The sequence below is a fragment of the Desmodus rotundus genome, chromosome 2 (assembly GCF_022682495.2).
Source record: "Desmodus rotundus isolate HL8 chromosome 2, HLdesRot8A.1, whole genome shotgun sequence".
Lineage (NCBI taxonomy): Eukaryota > Metazoa > Chordata > Mammalia > Chiroptera > Phyllostomidae > Desmodus > Desmodus rotundus.
In genome coordinates, this window is record NC_071388.1 from 117,549,945 (window position 1) to 117,565,283 (window position 15,339).

The following is a 15,339-nucleotide window of genomic DNA, read 5'->3' on the forward strand; positions in this document are numbered from 1 at the left end:
GGGGGGAGAAGGAGGGAGAGAGAAACATCAATTTGTTGTTCCACTCACTTATGCCTTCATTGGTTGGTTCTTGTATGTGCCCTGACCAGGGGATCAAACCCAAAACCTTGGCATATTGGGACGACACTCTAACCAACTGAGCTGCCCGGCCAGGGTAATATTTTGTTTTTTAAAATTGTGTGCAAAGGATCTCAACAATACCCCAAACTAAATTTAAATGCCAAGCTAATATGTGCCTTTCTTAAATGCTAAGATTTACCAGTGTAATGATTTTATATTCCTTGAAAAAAAATTAAAAAGAACAAATTTATTCAAATATCTAATTTGGACTCCAAATTGAGGAAGAAAATGTATTCTGTATGAGAAATACACTCATATTTGACAAGATACACGCTTTTTTCTCAATCCTTCCTACCTAGTTCTGCCACTGTGTGTAGCACTGAGTGTGGGAAGTATACACTCTCAAGCTTACATACATATATAGTGGCTAAATTGTGTCCCTCCAAAATTCATATGTTCAAATCCTAACTCTTAGGAGATATGGTATTGAAGGAGGTAATCAAGTCAAAATGAGGTCACTAGGGTGGGCCCAAGTCCAGTGTAACTGGTGTCCTTGTAAAAGGAGGAAATTTGGACACAGAAGAAAGACAGTGTGAAGGTGTATGGGAAAGGTGGCCATCTACAAGCCAAGTACAGAGATCTCAGGAGGAACCAGCCCTGCTAACACCTTAATCTAGTTCTTCCAGCCTCCAGAACTGTGAGAAAATAAATTTCTGTTGTTTAAGCCACCCAGTCTGTGGTATTTTGTTATGGCAACCCTAGCTAAGATAGTAAGTGATGATTCCTAGCCAAGTCTTATCACCTCTGACTCCTGTGTGTCCTGTCCTTCAGCCACTATGGACCTGTCTGTACTGCTGTCTGTACCTGCCCTACACATAACAATGTCTCATCACATGGTGCGCCTAGGGGTATCACAGAGTCCCACAATTCCTGTCTCCACTCTCCCTTCCCTGAACCTACGAGTGCTACTTTGGTGACTCAGATGTGGTCTCCTCCCCTAATAACTTTTCCATTCTCTGCTCAGTCACCTGTTTTGATCTAGATCTGGTTCTGGCGTGGCTCCTGGTTACTGTCTTTGGGTCTCTCTTACCTTTTTGCTCTGCAGATCATGGGATAAGTGCACTTCACCCCCAGAATTCCAGCCCAAACTTGAAAGCATTCCCTCTTTCTCAGTTGAATGCCTTGTCTTCTCACAACTTTAAAAAAATTATACAATGCCTTAAAGGAAGCTTTCCAGTTAGATGAGTTCTCTCACCTCTCTGGCTTCTTAATCCCCCTAAGACATAGTATAAATCTCTTGTGACATTTACAGCCAACCTTGATTTATAGTTAACAATTTACTTGTCACCAGCCTCCTCCACTCCCAACAATAAATTTTCTTTCCTCTGATATGGCATCTCCCCTATAGTAGGAATTCAAAAATAGTTAGTGAAATAAATGATATCCAGTTAGCAGTAATCCTGACCTTGTATTTGTTGTTTACTCTTTGCCTCTCTTCAGCAAGGTCTTTTCTAAATTTAAAAGACATATGATCTTTACCAAGGTGCACCTGCCTGTGGAGGAAAAAAAACAACTTCTAGAACCCATCAGAATACAATAGTCAATTTTAGAATACAGTGTCTTAGCTCTACTCTGCAATTGAAAAGGGATGCTGAGATATTGGGGGAGACACCGTGGGGAAGAGAAGTTGTAGACTTCAACATAATTAAGATGAATAATGTGTTTTATAAAGTTAAGCTTATCTTCTAGTGGCACATGCTGAAATATTTATGAATAAAAAATACTATATTCCACCTCATTAGTCATTAGGGAAATGCAAATCAAACTACAATGATGTACCACTTCGTATCCACTATGATGGCTGTGATGATGAGGATTACGATAATGATAATAATAAAATAGAAAAATAACAAGTATTGCCAAGGGTGTGAAGAAATTGGAATGCTTAAACACTTCTGATGGGAATATAAAATGGTTTGGCCATGGTGAAAAACACTAGTAGCTCCACAAAAAGTTAAACATAGAATTACCATGTGACCAAGCATGTCCACTCCTAGATATGAGAACTGAAGAGATATGTTCATACAAAAACTTGTATGTAAATGTTCATGGCAGCAATAGTCACAATTGCCAAAAAGTGGAAATTACCCACATGTTCATCAACCAATGAATGGATGTCCTCACAATGGAATATTATTTAGCCATAAAAAGGAATGAAGTCCTGACAGATGCTGTGACATGGATGAACCTTGAAAACGGTAAGTAAAAGAAGGCAGCTACAAAAGGCCCTATATTCTATGACTCCATTTATATAAAATGTCGAGAAAAGGCAAATCTATAGAAAGTAGACTAGTAGTTGCCAGGGCCTAGGGCAGAGGGGAATGACTGCTTAACGGGTATGAGGTTACTTTCTGGAGTAATACAAATGTTCTGGAATTAATTAATAATGATTGTTACAAAATATCATAAATATACCTAAAACTTCTGCATTGCACACTTTAAAATGATTAAAATGGTGAATTTTATAAATTTTATCACAGTTTAAAAACTCTGGTATGTAATGTATCTGTGATGAAGCCTGGTGCATGTTCAAAATAAGTAGCAACTGTAGTTTTAAAAAGGGAAGGGTGTGTTTGGAGAACTGTTTTAGATTAAAAGAGACTAAAGAGACATGAAAACTAAATACAAATTGTATAATGTTTGATTGGACTCTGGATTCCTCCTCTCCAAAACCAAAAACCCAGGTATAAAGGACGTTAATGGGACAACTGGGTAAAATTGTGTGTGGGCTGATTATTACTATATTATTGTATCAATGTTAAGTTTCTCAGAAGTGATTATGGTACTGTGGGAGAATGTCTTTGTTTTTAGGAACTATATGCTAAAGTCTTTAAGAGTGAAACTTCATGCCTGCAGTTTACTCTCAAATGGTTCAGGAAAAAAAGGTGGGGGTGTATGTGTGTGTGTGTGTGTGTGTAGAAAGTAAGGAGAAACATGGGTGGCATAATGTTAACAATTGGTGAACCTATGTCAAGTTTATATGGGTATTACTGGCAGGTTTAATATCTTTCAACAAAAAAAGTTGGGAGAAATATCAAATGAACAACACAGCATTTAAAACTGAATTTATGATGTGATTTCAAGCATCAAAGAAGGACGTGGTCATTGCATCATACTGATTATTTTTTATCTTAAATTTTAAAAATTGTATTGAAAAAAAACACATGCTCATGATAAAACATTTAAACACAGCACTATAGGGAGTATGTTTCCCTCCCTACACTTTATAAATATTTTTCAGGTTTTCTACCATGACAATGTGTCCATTTTTACAATAGGGAAAGAGTATTTTTAAAAATCCTCTTTGAAAATATGGTATATGGCATAGGTAAATATGGTACACAAATCCTCCACAACCATATCAAAATTACAAGTGAATTACAGAACAACTGTCATTCAGAATTACCTGAATTCTAGTTAAACAGAAATCCTGCAACTAAGGATACAAAGGAGAAGCCACATTCACACTGGTAGGAGGGGCAAAGATGTGGAAAAGTCTGGTCCCACACCCATGTATGGTAGATAAAAATCAGGTTGGGATATTTGTCTGTGAAGATCCCCGCTACGGAGCAAGGGGTCTCAGCCCCACAATAGGCCTCCCAACCCAGGTTTCAGCTATGAGAAGAGAAGTCCCAATAACTTCTGGCTGTAAAAACCAGTGGGGATTGTGTCTGAGTGAGATGAATGGCAGCTGGAGTCCCAGGTGTTCCTCTTACAGGGCCTGTGTAAGAACTTGAATCCACTCCTTCTGAGTTCCAGTACTGGGGTGGCAGTCCAAAGGGCACCCGGGACATTTAGGGAGAAACTGAAGTGTCTGGCCTGAGAGTGAAGCCTGTAGAGGCAGCTTTGTCCCAAACAAAAGTGCTGGCAGAGGCCATTGTTCCTTTGCTGAGCCCTCCCCTTACAGAGTCTGAGGGTGGATACCATATCTGAGTCTCCAGCACCCTGGCTAACTAACACTGTTTGCCCCACTCTGGTGATTTCATGAAGCCCCACCACACCCAGCTTGTGAGGTCACCCAATTCCTTTCCAGTGGCTTTTCTATACAAATGGCCTGCCTTGACTCATGCTACAGACTTTCCTATAATTTCTCAAACAAGCAGCATCTGGTCTTGGCATGCCCAATACGTTTGCTAAGTATCCCCAGGCTCAGGAGTAGCAGCAGCTGGTCTTGATTCACAGCTTGGTCTCCTAGGCACTTCCAAGCCCAACACAAGTAGCAGCCATCTGAGACCACTTTGTAGCTCATGCCAGGTAACCTCCAGCAGAATAGAGGTGGCAGCTGACCTAATCCTGCACCTCCTGTGTTGCTTCAGAGCCAGTGCATCCAGGGAACAGCTTCAGAGTGCATCAAAACACCACCCAACCACCTCCACAAGTGACATGCACAAGGAGCAGACTCAGTGGGCACCAGAGCCCCAAGGAAGTAAGCCCTGCTCTACGGTGTGGACCCCTGAACATCTGACCCTTAAGAGTTATCACAGCCAGTCTGCTTGGGGGTAAATGCCTCCCACTGACATTCAAACAGCAATCAAGGCTCAACTACAACAGAAGAGTGTACGTAGACAACATGGGGGGGGGTGGACCTGGAGTACCCAGCATGAGTTATTGGGGAAGCTGTACCACTGGACCCTATAGGACACCTACTACATAAGGCCACACTCTATGAAGCCTAGGAAATGTAGCAGATCTACTTCTACATTTTTAATTTATTTTTTAATTCTCACCTGAGGACATGCTTATTGATTTTAGAGAGAGGAGGAGGGAAGGAGATAGAGGGAAAGGAAAACATTGATAAGAGAGAGAAACATCGATTGGTTGCCTCTTGCACATGCCCTGACTGGGACAGAACCTGCAACCAAGGCATGTGGCCTGACCAGGAATCAAATTTGCAACCTTTCAGCTTATGTGATGACACTCCAATCAACTGAGCCACACCAGCCAGAGAAGCAGCTCTACTTAATACACAGAAACAAACACAGGTTGGCCGCTGGAATGAGGAGACAAAGAAACATGCTCAAAATGAAAGAACAGAACAAAACTCCAGGAAAAGAGCTAGACAAAATGAAGACAAGCAATCTGCTAGATGCAGAGTTCAAAATACTGGTTATAAGGACACTCGATGAACTTAGAGGAAGAATAAATGAACTTAGTGAGAGCTTCAATGATGACATAAGAATCATAAAAAATAGAACTAGAAAACGAAAAAGAACCAGTAAGAAATGATGAATACAGTAAGTGAAATGAAGACTACATTACAGGGAATCAACAGTGGAGTAGATGAAACAGAGGATCAAATCAGAGATTTGCAATATAAGGAAGCAGAAAACATCCAATCAGAGTGGCAAAAAGAAAAAAGAATCCAAAAAAGTGAGGATGGTATTAAGAACCTCTGGGATAACTTCACGTGTACCAACATTTGCATCATGGTGGTAGCAGAACGTAAAGAGAGAGAGCAAGGCATTAAAAACCTATGTGATATATAAAGGACATACGGACAAAGCCAAAGGGGATAGGTTTGAGGGTGGACGCGGGGCCATGGTGGGGTGAAAATGAAGACAACTATACTTGAACAATAAAAAATAAATAAATAAAAACCTATGTGAGAAAATAATGATGGGAAACTTCTGTAACCTGGTGAAGGAAATAGACATACAAGTCCAGGAAGCACAGAGAATTCAAGATGAATCCAAACAGGCTCACACCAAGACATATCATAATTAAAATGCCAGAGGTTAAACACAAAGAGAGAATCTTAAAAACAGTAAGAGAGAAGCAGTTAATTACCCACAAGGGAGCTCCCATAAGACTGTCGGCTGCTTTCTCAGCAGAAACATTTCAGGCCAGAAGAGATTGGCTCAAAATATTCAAAATGATGAAATGACCTACAACCAAGATTACTTGACCCAGCAAAGCTGTCATTTAGAAATGAAGAATATATAAAGAGCTTCCCAGATAAGAAAAAGCTAAAGGAGTTTATCACCATCAGATCAGTACTAAATGAAATGTTAAAAGTGTTCTTTAAGAAGAAGAAAAGAAAAAAAGAAGATAAGAAATATGAACAATAAAATGACAATAATTACATATCTATAAACAATTGAATCTTAGAAACAAAATAAACAAGTGGAACAGAAACAGACTCAAATTCAGAGAGCATTCTGATGGTTGCCAGATGGGAGAGGGATTGGGGGTTGCATGACAAAGGTAAAGAGAATAAGCAGTACAATTGGTAGTTACCATATAGTCACAGGGATGTAGAATACAGCATAGTGAATATAGGCAATAATATTTTAATAACTATGTACAGCATCAGGTGGGTACTAGATTTATTGGCATGATCACTTAGTTATATGTCTAATCACTGGGTTGAACACCTGAAACTAATATAATATTGTATGTCAAGTGTAAATGAAAAATAAAAATATATTAAAAATGCTCTTTGGTTACTTGGCATACTTCCTATTTAGCTGAGGTGAGACCCTGAATACAGACTTAAACTGAAGCAGAAGGTATTTCCATGAGAAGAAAGGGCACCCTCAACCACCATGCAGGCAGGTGGCAGGGTGACAGGGTGGGGAATGCCTGGGCAGGTGAATGGCCAAGACAGCATCTCAAAGATCCTCTCCAGGAGTCTTTTTTTTAGCTTAGTTTAAGAGTCTCTAAAGTTTGCTTTAGTTGACTGGATAAACATATGGATACACCCGGTAAGACCTGATTTTAAAAAAAATTCTGAAAAGGGCTCCAATTTTGATTGCAGGAGCACATATAGAAGTCTCACATCTGAATTTTAAAACCTCCACCAGAAACCTGCCCCACCACAGCCTGCACGGCTAGACTCCCCAGAAGACCCCTGGGGGCTCCTGCTGCAGTGAGATTGGGGGCTCCTGGGGAATGAGTGGCTGCTGGCAGCAGCAGGCAGCAAGGAGCAGTGTCCTGGCTTCTCCCACGTGCACTCCAGTTCTGCTACTGTCTGGTCACGCTTAGGAAAGAGCATAGTTTGGTCACACTGATTTGTTCCTAGTAAAAACTTCATTCTGAAACAGAAGGTCCAGTGGAGGAAAAGAATAATCAAAATTATTTCAAAGAGTTATAACTTTTCAGTGTCTCATATTTAAAAAAGCCATTACCAAAAACAAAGTACTGTCACTTGATACAGATAATTGCTCAATATTTACCACTTAAGGTGATTTTCAATCTCTTCACAAGTGTCCTGTCTGACTTTCTGTTCAAACAGTGCTTCCTTCATCTGTCTTGTTTTTGAAATCTCGTTGCCTTGGTCCAAAACTGAGAATAGGAGCAAACAATGATTATACCAGAAATCAAATCAGAATCATTTGCTAAGAGAAAAACACATTCCCAATGGCAAAACGTAGCCATCTGAGTTCTGTTGTAATAGTTCATAAACAGTAAAGGCCACAAGCAATAATTCTTTTATATTCTGCCCAGATGCTGAGTTAAGGTGGATTGGCTGGTTACCTTCTCTTAATTCTTTAATTTTCAATTTTCCTGGTTCTTGGTTTAAAACAGATGCCACAGCAAATGGATTTGATAAATCTACTGGAAATCTCAAGTTCTGATATTCAATTTCCTGAGACCAAATCAGGAAGAAAAATTCATTATTTTGCTTCTTTCATGGTTAACTCCCATCATGGTTAGTGTGATGCTCACTTACCTTAATCTTTGGAGGTTTTAATTTTGCTGGCAGTCGGTGAAAATTTATTTCTATCATTGACTTTTCTGGAGGAATACATTGCTTCTTAGAAAGAATATTTAATCTTTTAAATTCTTCTAATCTATAGTTTAAAACACATATTAAATTAGTACTTGCATATAATCCAACAACTCAAGGTTCCTATTTTTATCTTTCTTCAGATAATACCATGACTTACAGTCCATTAACTAGTCATTGAAAACCAAGTGGTGTGTTAAAACATTGGTGTACTAAAATAAATGCAATGTCAGCATACCAAAGGATAATAATTTACAGCAAAATAGCTTATGAATGGCTGTTTTTTCTTATATTCTCGAAGAACATAACAAGCAGAAAACATGATATGCTGAAAATTGCTCTCATTGTCTAGCAAAATTTACTTCTAGGCTATTGGTTTTTAGTAGATAAATTTACTACATTAAAAAAAACCCTTCACTGATTTATCTTCCTAGTAAAAGAATAATTATGCTCACCATTTGTACTAAGATCTTTCAAAAGGAGATTCAGACTGATGTTTGAATATAACTGCAAACTGCCTTTGGACAAATGTATGTATGTATAGACAGTGCTGCTAACATGAGTATGGAAGCTATTTGAGCTACTTATTATGAGATCTAGTTGAATTATATTACGTTCATAAGTGCTACCTATGAAGCATTCCTTTAAGCAAGAATACCTGAAGACTTGTTTCACAGGGGTACACATTTCCATGATAGTACAGATATGAGATAAGAATATACCAACATTCACTCATTCTGACAGTCAATATGCATTTGCTGCACACCTGTTGAACAGGCCCCACTGCACAACATGGGTGACATGCCAGTAACCTCAAATCTAACATGGCTTATTCGAGAGTGTCCCGGAAGGTCCATGGCATGGGAGAACCTGTCCTCTGGTGGGACACACTTTGATGGACATGGAGTGATGTGCAGGGATGAGATGGTTGGTTAAGGAGCGAGCTCTGGCCCAGCACCCACATCTCAAAAGAGTTTTGACATCACTCCTGCTGGAAATATTGAGAAACAACAAAAAAATTGAGAGTGTTAAAAAAAACAGTCTCTTTAAGAAATCTAATTGCTAGTGTTGACAATAAAAATGAAGGGGTCTAAGAGAGTGATAAATTAAAGTGTTACATGTGGAATTTGGCTGAGCCAAGTTTAGGACATGAGTAAGTCCATCCACAACCTATTCTGAAACAAAAAAAGCAACCTATGAAGCTTTCAGGGAACACTGAAGCCAGGATAACTTTTTTTCTCTTCATGGTGAAATTTGTATGTTATAGGACTATTTTCAGATTGGAGAGATATGCAGGTCTTGAAACATAGTCCTTGAAAATGTAAAAAGTGTGCTAAATAAGATACTAAATTAGTTGGGAAACCAAAACACAATAGTTTAGAAATAGTATATATCAGCATTTGTAAGGTGCTTCTCCTATGTAATGTTCTTGTGTAGTTAAGAACAAGTCTATGGAGAGATAGATATGTAAAAATCCCACTCAAGTGGTGTCTTTAGGAAAAAATCATGATATATAATAAATCATAAAGTTACACTTTTAGTGTACCTTATGATGTAAATATGTAATGCGTATCTATGCATAAAGAGAAGAAGAAAATCAAGCTATTTCTTTATCATTTTCAAAATATTTATAAGAATTTTCTAAGGTTAGTGTTTATACTGAGACAAATTTTCCTTTTAACTTTTATAAAAGTTGTGTGTATTAGAATAAAACTTATAGTATTAACTAGACACACTGGGATATAAAATACAAGCTCACATTCAAATGAAAATAGAACTTCAGAATAAATTTTAAGAATTGTAAAACTTAATCCCCCTTCATATCTTAACTCTGAGTTGAATGCTGATGGTGTTTTTATAAAAACCTCATGTGGCACATTTCCCTTTCTGCTGTATGTCAAAGTCACTTTTTATGCAGGACTTATTTTGGCTCCTCTGTTCTGGGTTTCTTCAGGGTGTGGAACATTTCCGATGGGGCTTTGCAATGGGCACTGCCTAGAGCAGGCACTCAATTAATTATTATATTAAAACTCTGAAAGGTTATGTTGTTCAAGCCTAATGATTTAAATTTTGAGTAAACAATAATACATATATAAGGTCAAAAATTCAAACAGAACACCAGTCGTCATTAGTGAAAAAATGCATCCCCTGAAAACCTCTGTATCTCAGTCAATGCTTCCCCTCTTGGCAGGAGCAATGATTGCTAAAAGCATAGAGATATTCTATGCATTATCATTATACTTTTTAACTTTTAAGTAAGTTTTTGATGGCATTCTGTTACAAGAAAGAAAAACAGAATAGAAGGAAGACAGATTTTTGAAAAAGTTTTACAAATAAGCAAAAATAATCCAAAGCTGCTGTACTTTAAAGCCATGTTGGGATAGCACGTTCCAGTGAAGACACATTCATAAGGTTGAGAGTTGAACTGTGAAATCCATAACTGCATTTTTATTTGTGCCATTCCATACTGAAAGGGTGTAAACATTACAGTCACATTTATCTTCCCATTAGCTGGAATTATTCCTGAGAAGAGAGAAATGAGAAAAAAAAAGATACTTTCTCTTCTGCACTCACAGGTGCACACACACATTCTTCCCAGGATAAGCACAAGTTTGTACCCTCTTTATATAGTCTTTTCATTAAATACACGTGAATCATCTTCTGGTGTTTACATTGATTTTATTTACCAATTATTACATTAATCCTTTATAATGATTATTTGATTGTGTCATATACATAAATACATATGTATCAGTCAGTATTAGTAAGCCACAAATGAATTCCAGGAACTGTAATCTTTAAACTAATTACCAGATGCCAATGTTAATGCTGTAAACAACAAGGAAAAGCTAGAAACACACATAAAAGTTTTTGTCAAAAAAACCCAGTTCTTTATATTTTTGTATAACTTGATTTTTTCCTTAAAAAATCTTTAGTTGGGGTCTTCCAGTCAAGATGGAGGTACAGGTTGCCTCCTCCTACAACCACATCAAAATTACAACTAAATTATAAAGCCCCCATCACTCAGAACTGTCAGAAATCGAGTTGAATAAAGTCTGACAACTATGGAATTACAGAAACCATACTAGACTGGTAGGAGGGGTGGAAATGCAGATACCAAACAGACTTGTTCTGCACCCATGTGTGGTGGATGAAAATTTGGGAGAGATATCTCAGGAATGAGGAGTTCCAGCCTCATACCAAGCCTCCTAGCCCAAGGTTCCAGGACCAGGAAGATAAGTCCTCATAATTTCTGGCTGCAAAAACAAGTGGGGATTGAGTCAATGGAAGAAACTTCTGGAGTCCCAAACTGTTCCTCTTAAAGAACCATCACACAGACTTACTCACACTCACTCACTCTGAGCTCCAGCACAGGGGTAGCAATCAAAAGGCACCAGTAGCATACAGGGAGGAACTGAAGTATCTGGCATCAAGGCAAGAGCTGGGGAACAGCTTTCTCCCAGACAGAAAGGCAGGTACAGGCCATTGTTCCTTTTCTGAACCCTCCCCCACAGAGCCACAGAGCCACAGAGCCAGCAGACAGATGCCACATCTGAGACTCCACCAACCTGGCTAACACTCTTTGCTCCGCCCTGGAGATCCACTGAGGCTCTTCCCCACGCAAGCTATGGGCCCAACGAGGCTGTTAGCAGTGGCTTTTCCATATGAATGGCTGGTATTGGCTCATGCTTCACAACTTCCTAAATTTTCTCAAATAAGCAACAGTCAACCTCAGCAAGCCCTTAGCCCCTATACCTCTTGCTAAGTGGCCCCAGGCCCAGCATTAGCAGCAGCCAGCCTAGGTTCATAATTTGGCTTTGCCTGGGAACCTCCAAGCCCATGACAAGTAGCAGCCATCTTCAAATTACTTTGTAGTTCATGCAGGGTGGCCCCAGGTAGAACACAGGTGGGGGCTGACCTTGGCCTGCACAACCTAGGAAATTTCAGAGCCTGTGCACCCAGTGGGCAGCTACAGACCACACTGGAACACCACCACCCTGTCCCTGCACAGCTGATCCTCCACAGAGGGTGGAGGTTGGTGGTCAGTGGTCACAGCCAGTCCTTGCAGCTAACTGGCTTGGGTAAATACTTCCTATTGACCTACCAACAGCAATCAAGCCTGAACTACAAGAGGGGGTGTACTCAGCCCACATGAAGGACACACCACTGTACTCAGTTTGGGTGATAGGGGAACCTGTGACACTGGACCTTACAGGACACCTACTACATTAGGCCATACTACCAAGACAAGGAGTCAAAGCAGCTCTATTCAATACATAGACACAAACACAAGGAGGCTGCAAAAATGAGGAGACAAAGAAACCCAAATGAAAGAACAGATCAAAACTCCAGATAAGGAACTAAACAAAATGGAGATAAGCAAACTATCAGATGCAGAGTTCAAGATACTGTTTATAAAGATGCTCAAAGAACTTAGTGAGGACCTCAAGAGCATAAAAAAGATCCAGTCATAAATGAAAGCTACACTAATTGAAATAAAGAACAATTTACAGGGAAACAACAGTACAGTGGATGAAGCCAAGAATCAAATCAGTGATTTGGAACATAAGGAAGCAAAAACCAACCAATCAGAGTAACAAGAAGAAAGCAGAATCCAAAAAATGAGTATAGTATAAGAAGTCTCTGGGACAACTTCAAGAGGTCCAACATTCACTTCATAGGAATGCCAGAGGAGAGGAGAAGGAGTAAGATATTGGAAATCTATTTGAAAAAAAATAATGAAAGAAAACTTCCCTAATCCAGTGAAGGAAATAGACATGCAAGTCAGGGAAGCACAGAGAGTCCCAAAGGAGATGGATACAAAGAGGCCCACTCTAAGACACATCATAATTAAAATGCTAAAGGTTAATATACAGAGAGAATCTTAAGAACAGCAAGAGAAAAGCAGTTAGCCACAGGGGAGTTCCCATAAGACTGTCAGCTGATTTCTCAAAAGAAACTTTCAGGATAGAAGGGATTGGCAGGAAATATTCAAAGTCATGAAAAGCGGGGACCTATAGCCAGGATTGCTCTACCCAGCTAAGCTATTATTTAGAATCAAAGGGCAGATAAAAAGCTTCCCAGACAAGAAAAAAACTAAAGGAATTTATCATAACAAAACCCGTATTATATGAAATGTCAAAGGGATCTATTTAAGAAAAAGATAAAAACTACCAATAGGAAAATGGCAATAAATTCATATCTATCAACAATTGAATCTTAAAAAACTAAGCAAACAAGAAGAAAAGAGACAGAACCAAGTATATGGAGAGCGTTTTGATGGTTGCCAGATGGGAGGTGTGTTTGGGGGAATGAGTGAGGATGTGAGGGGATTAAGAAGTACAAATTGGTAGTCACAGAATGGCCATGGGGATGTGCAGTACAGTATAGAGAATGGAGTGGCCAAAGAACTTATATGCATGACCAATGGTCATTAACAAAGGTGTGGGTATTGCCTGAGGGAGTGGGGGGCACTGGGTGGAGGGGGAGCAAAGAGGGAAAAATGGGACAACTGAAACAGCATAACCAATAAAATATAATTAAAAAATATATAACCTTCAGGATGGATAACTGCTCTCTTCAAAGTCAAATATCCCACCATGTCTTATTCCTTCCTTGTATCTCTGTTGCCATTGGGGCTGGGACATAGTAAGTGCTCAATAAATGTGGAAAGAAAAATAAAAGGGAAAAAGATAGAGAGGGAGGAGGAGGGAAATCAATGTTGTAAGTTTGAGAGGGGGTAATGTTCTGACTGAAGGCTTTCTGGTTTGCTATCTAAATGATTCCTTATGCCCCTGTGCATTTGTTTTTTCCTGTTGCTACAGAGGCCTTGAACATTCTCTCATAAATTCCTGACGTACCTCCTTTCCATCTAACTTTTCTATGAATCTTGAACCACCATTGCTCTCTGTGCTCACCCACATGGACATTTCACTCAGCCAGCTAAGTGTTTACTGAGCACTTACTATGGGCCAGGCACTATTTAGGCATTCTAGAAACAGCAATAAACAAAACAAAGTCACAGATCTCAGAGATTACATTCTAAATGATGATAGCAAAAATAAATAAACAAGTGAATATAAAAGATAAAGTCATGATTACCAACAAGAAAAATAAAGTAGGGTATGGGGAGGCAAGCAAAATGTGACATGCATGTGCCTCCTTATAACTGTGTTTCCACCTCAATAAATACTTACTGAATGAATGAATCTGAACTTCAAAGCCTATGTCATCCTACACATTAAATTCCTCCTGACTCTCCATCCACAGGAACAAAAAGTCCTCTAATGTCTGTCTGCCCTACAGTACTGATGTACTGCCTGAATTGTTGCCTTTCAAAGTTTACAAGTTCCTAACTAGATTGCAAGCTTCTAAGGCACACAACAGGCCCCAAATCTCTTTAATCTTCATGGATCCTAAGCACACTGCTTCAGAAATAGGTATTTGTCAATTTCCTGAGAGCAGAAGTAAAAATCTTGAAATAATATTCACTAGTGAGTTAAGGGTCCACTTCAGGGAAGAGGTAATAGTCAGAGAAGCAATGTGTTCTTATCCATCAACCTAAGATCAGCAGAATGGAAATGCCATGATGCCCTAGATTCAACACCTTGACCACCCGCTTGGTCAGAAAATATATCCATTTGACCTGCAGTTCACTGAGGGCTTTACACTAAGAACATTCTAGTGCTCTGCTCCAGCTCATTAACTTAAAAAAATAAGAACAAGCTCTGGAGCAAAAGGATTAATGTTTGCCTTGACCTGACTGATTTATTTTTAAGTGCTCCCAGCCTAGTTTTTCTGATACAAAAAGCATACTGAAGATATAGCCTAGGTAACCAGAGTACACTGCTTTTTCCATTAACAGGGATACCAGTTAACAGAGCTTTATTAACACAACTTGGCCGCAGACGATTGTCAAATGTTAACAGCTACACAAGGGGTGCCAGGCAGTCATGGCTTCTTGCTTGGCAAAAATCAATGGTGGGAGAAATGAGAGTATGTTTCATGTTTTAAAAGTGAAAAGAGCATCTCAAAATTTGCTACTTAAAAAAAAAACACTATGATTTTATAGCTTCAATTTAATTTCAGATGATTACCCTTAACATAACCAGGGGTAATGATAAATCACAGGGGAGGGAGGGTGATGAGACAGAGAGAAAAAGAGGAGAGAGCAAACCACAGAAATAAACTAAAGGCTAAGAAAACCCAAGTTTGTCAACAAAGTGAGTATTATGAAGAAAAAGTAACAACATCTAAAAATTCCGTAATTATAAATGAAGTCATCAGAAAATACCATGATATCTTTGACTTGATTAAATGTACATAAATAAGGGCAATTACTAAAAGGAGATGGAAATAAAAAGTGCAATATTTGTTAAGGCATAAGGCCCAATATGGGGATAATTTTTTAAAATTTATTTTCTTACACGCTTATATGATGTTATTACAATGTTGCTATAATTTTTAAGTTAATTTTCTTCAAAAATCTC

The 15,339-nt window shown here is 38.8% G+C and overlaps 1 protein-coding gene across 6 annotated transcripts in view; it reads right to left on the reverse strand.

The window, feature by feature from the left end:
- The window catches only part of CFAP221 (cilia and flagella associated protein 221), a 132,052-nt gene that overhangs the window by 38,026 nt on the left and 78,687 nt on the right, over nt 1–15,339 (reverse strand). For all 6 annotated transcript variants that reach the window (XR_006656766.2, XM_045203161.2, XM_024569687.3 and 3 more), the window contains 5 exons: nt 10,213–10,372; nt 7,793–7,913; nt 7,597–7,708; nt 7,296–7,404; nt 1,526–1,613 (listed from right to left, as the gene is read on the reverse strand). Coding sequence is in view for 5 of the 6 variants with exons in the window: in XM_045203161.2 (XP_045059096.2) it covers nt 1,526–1,613; nt 7,296–7,404; nt 7,597–7,708; nt 7,793–7,913; nt 10,213–10,372 (590 nt within the window). In the remaining variant the exon portion in view is untranslated. The remainder of the gene's footprint in view (nt 1–1,525; nt 1,614–7,295; nt 7,405–7,596; nt 7,709–7,792; nt 7,914–10,212; nt 10,373–15,339) is intronic.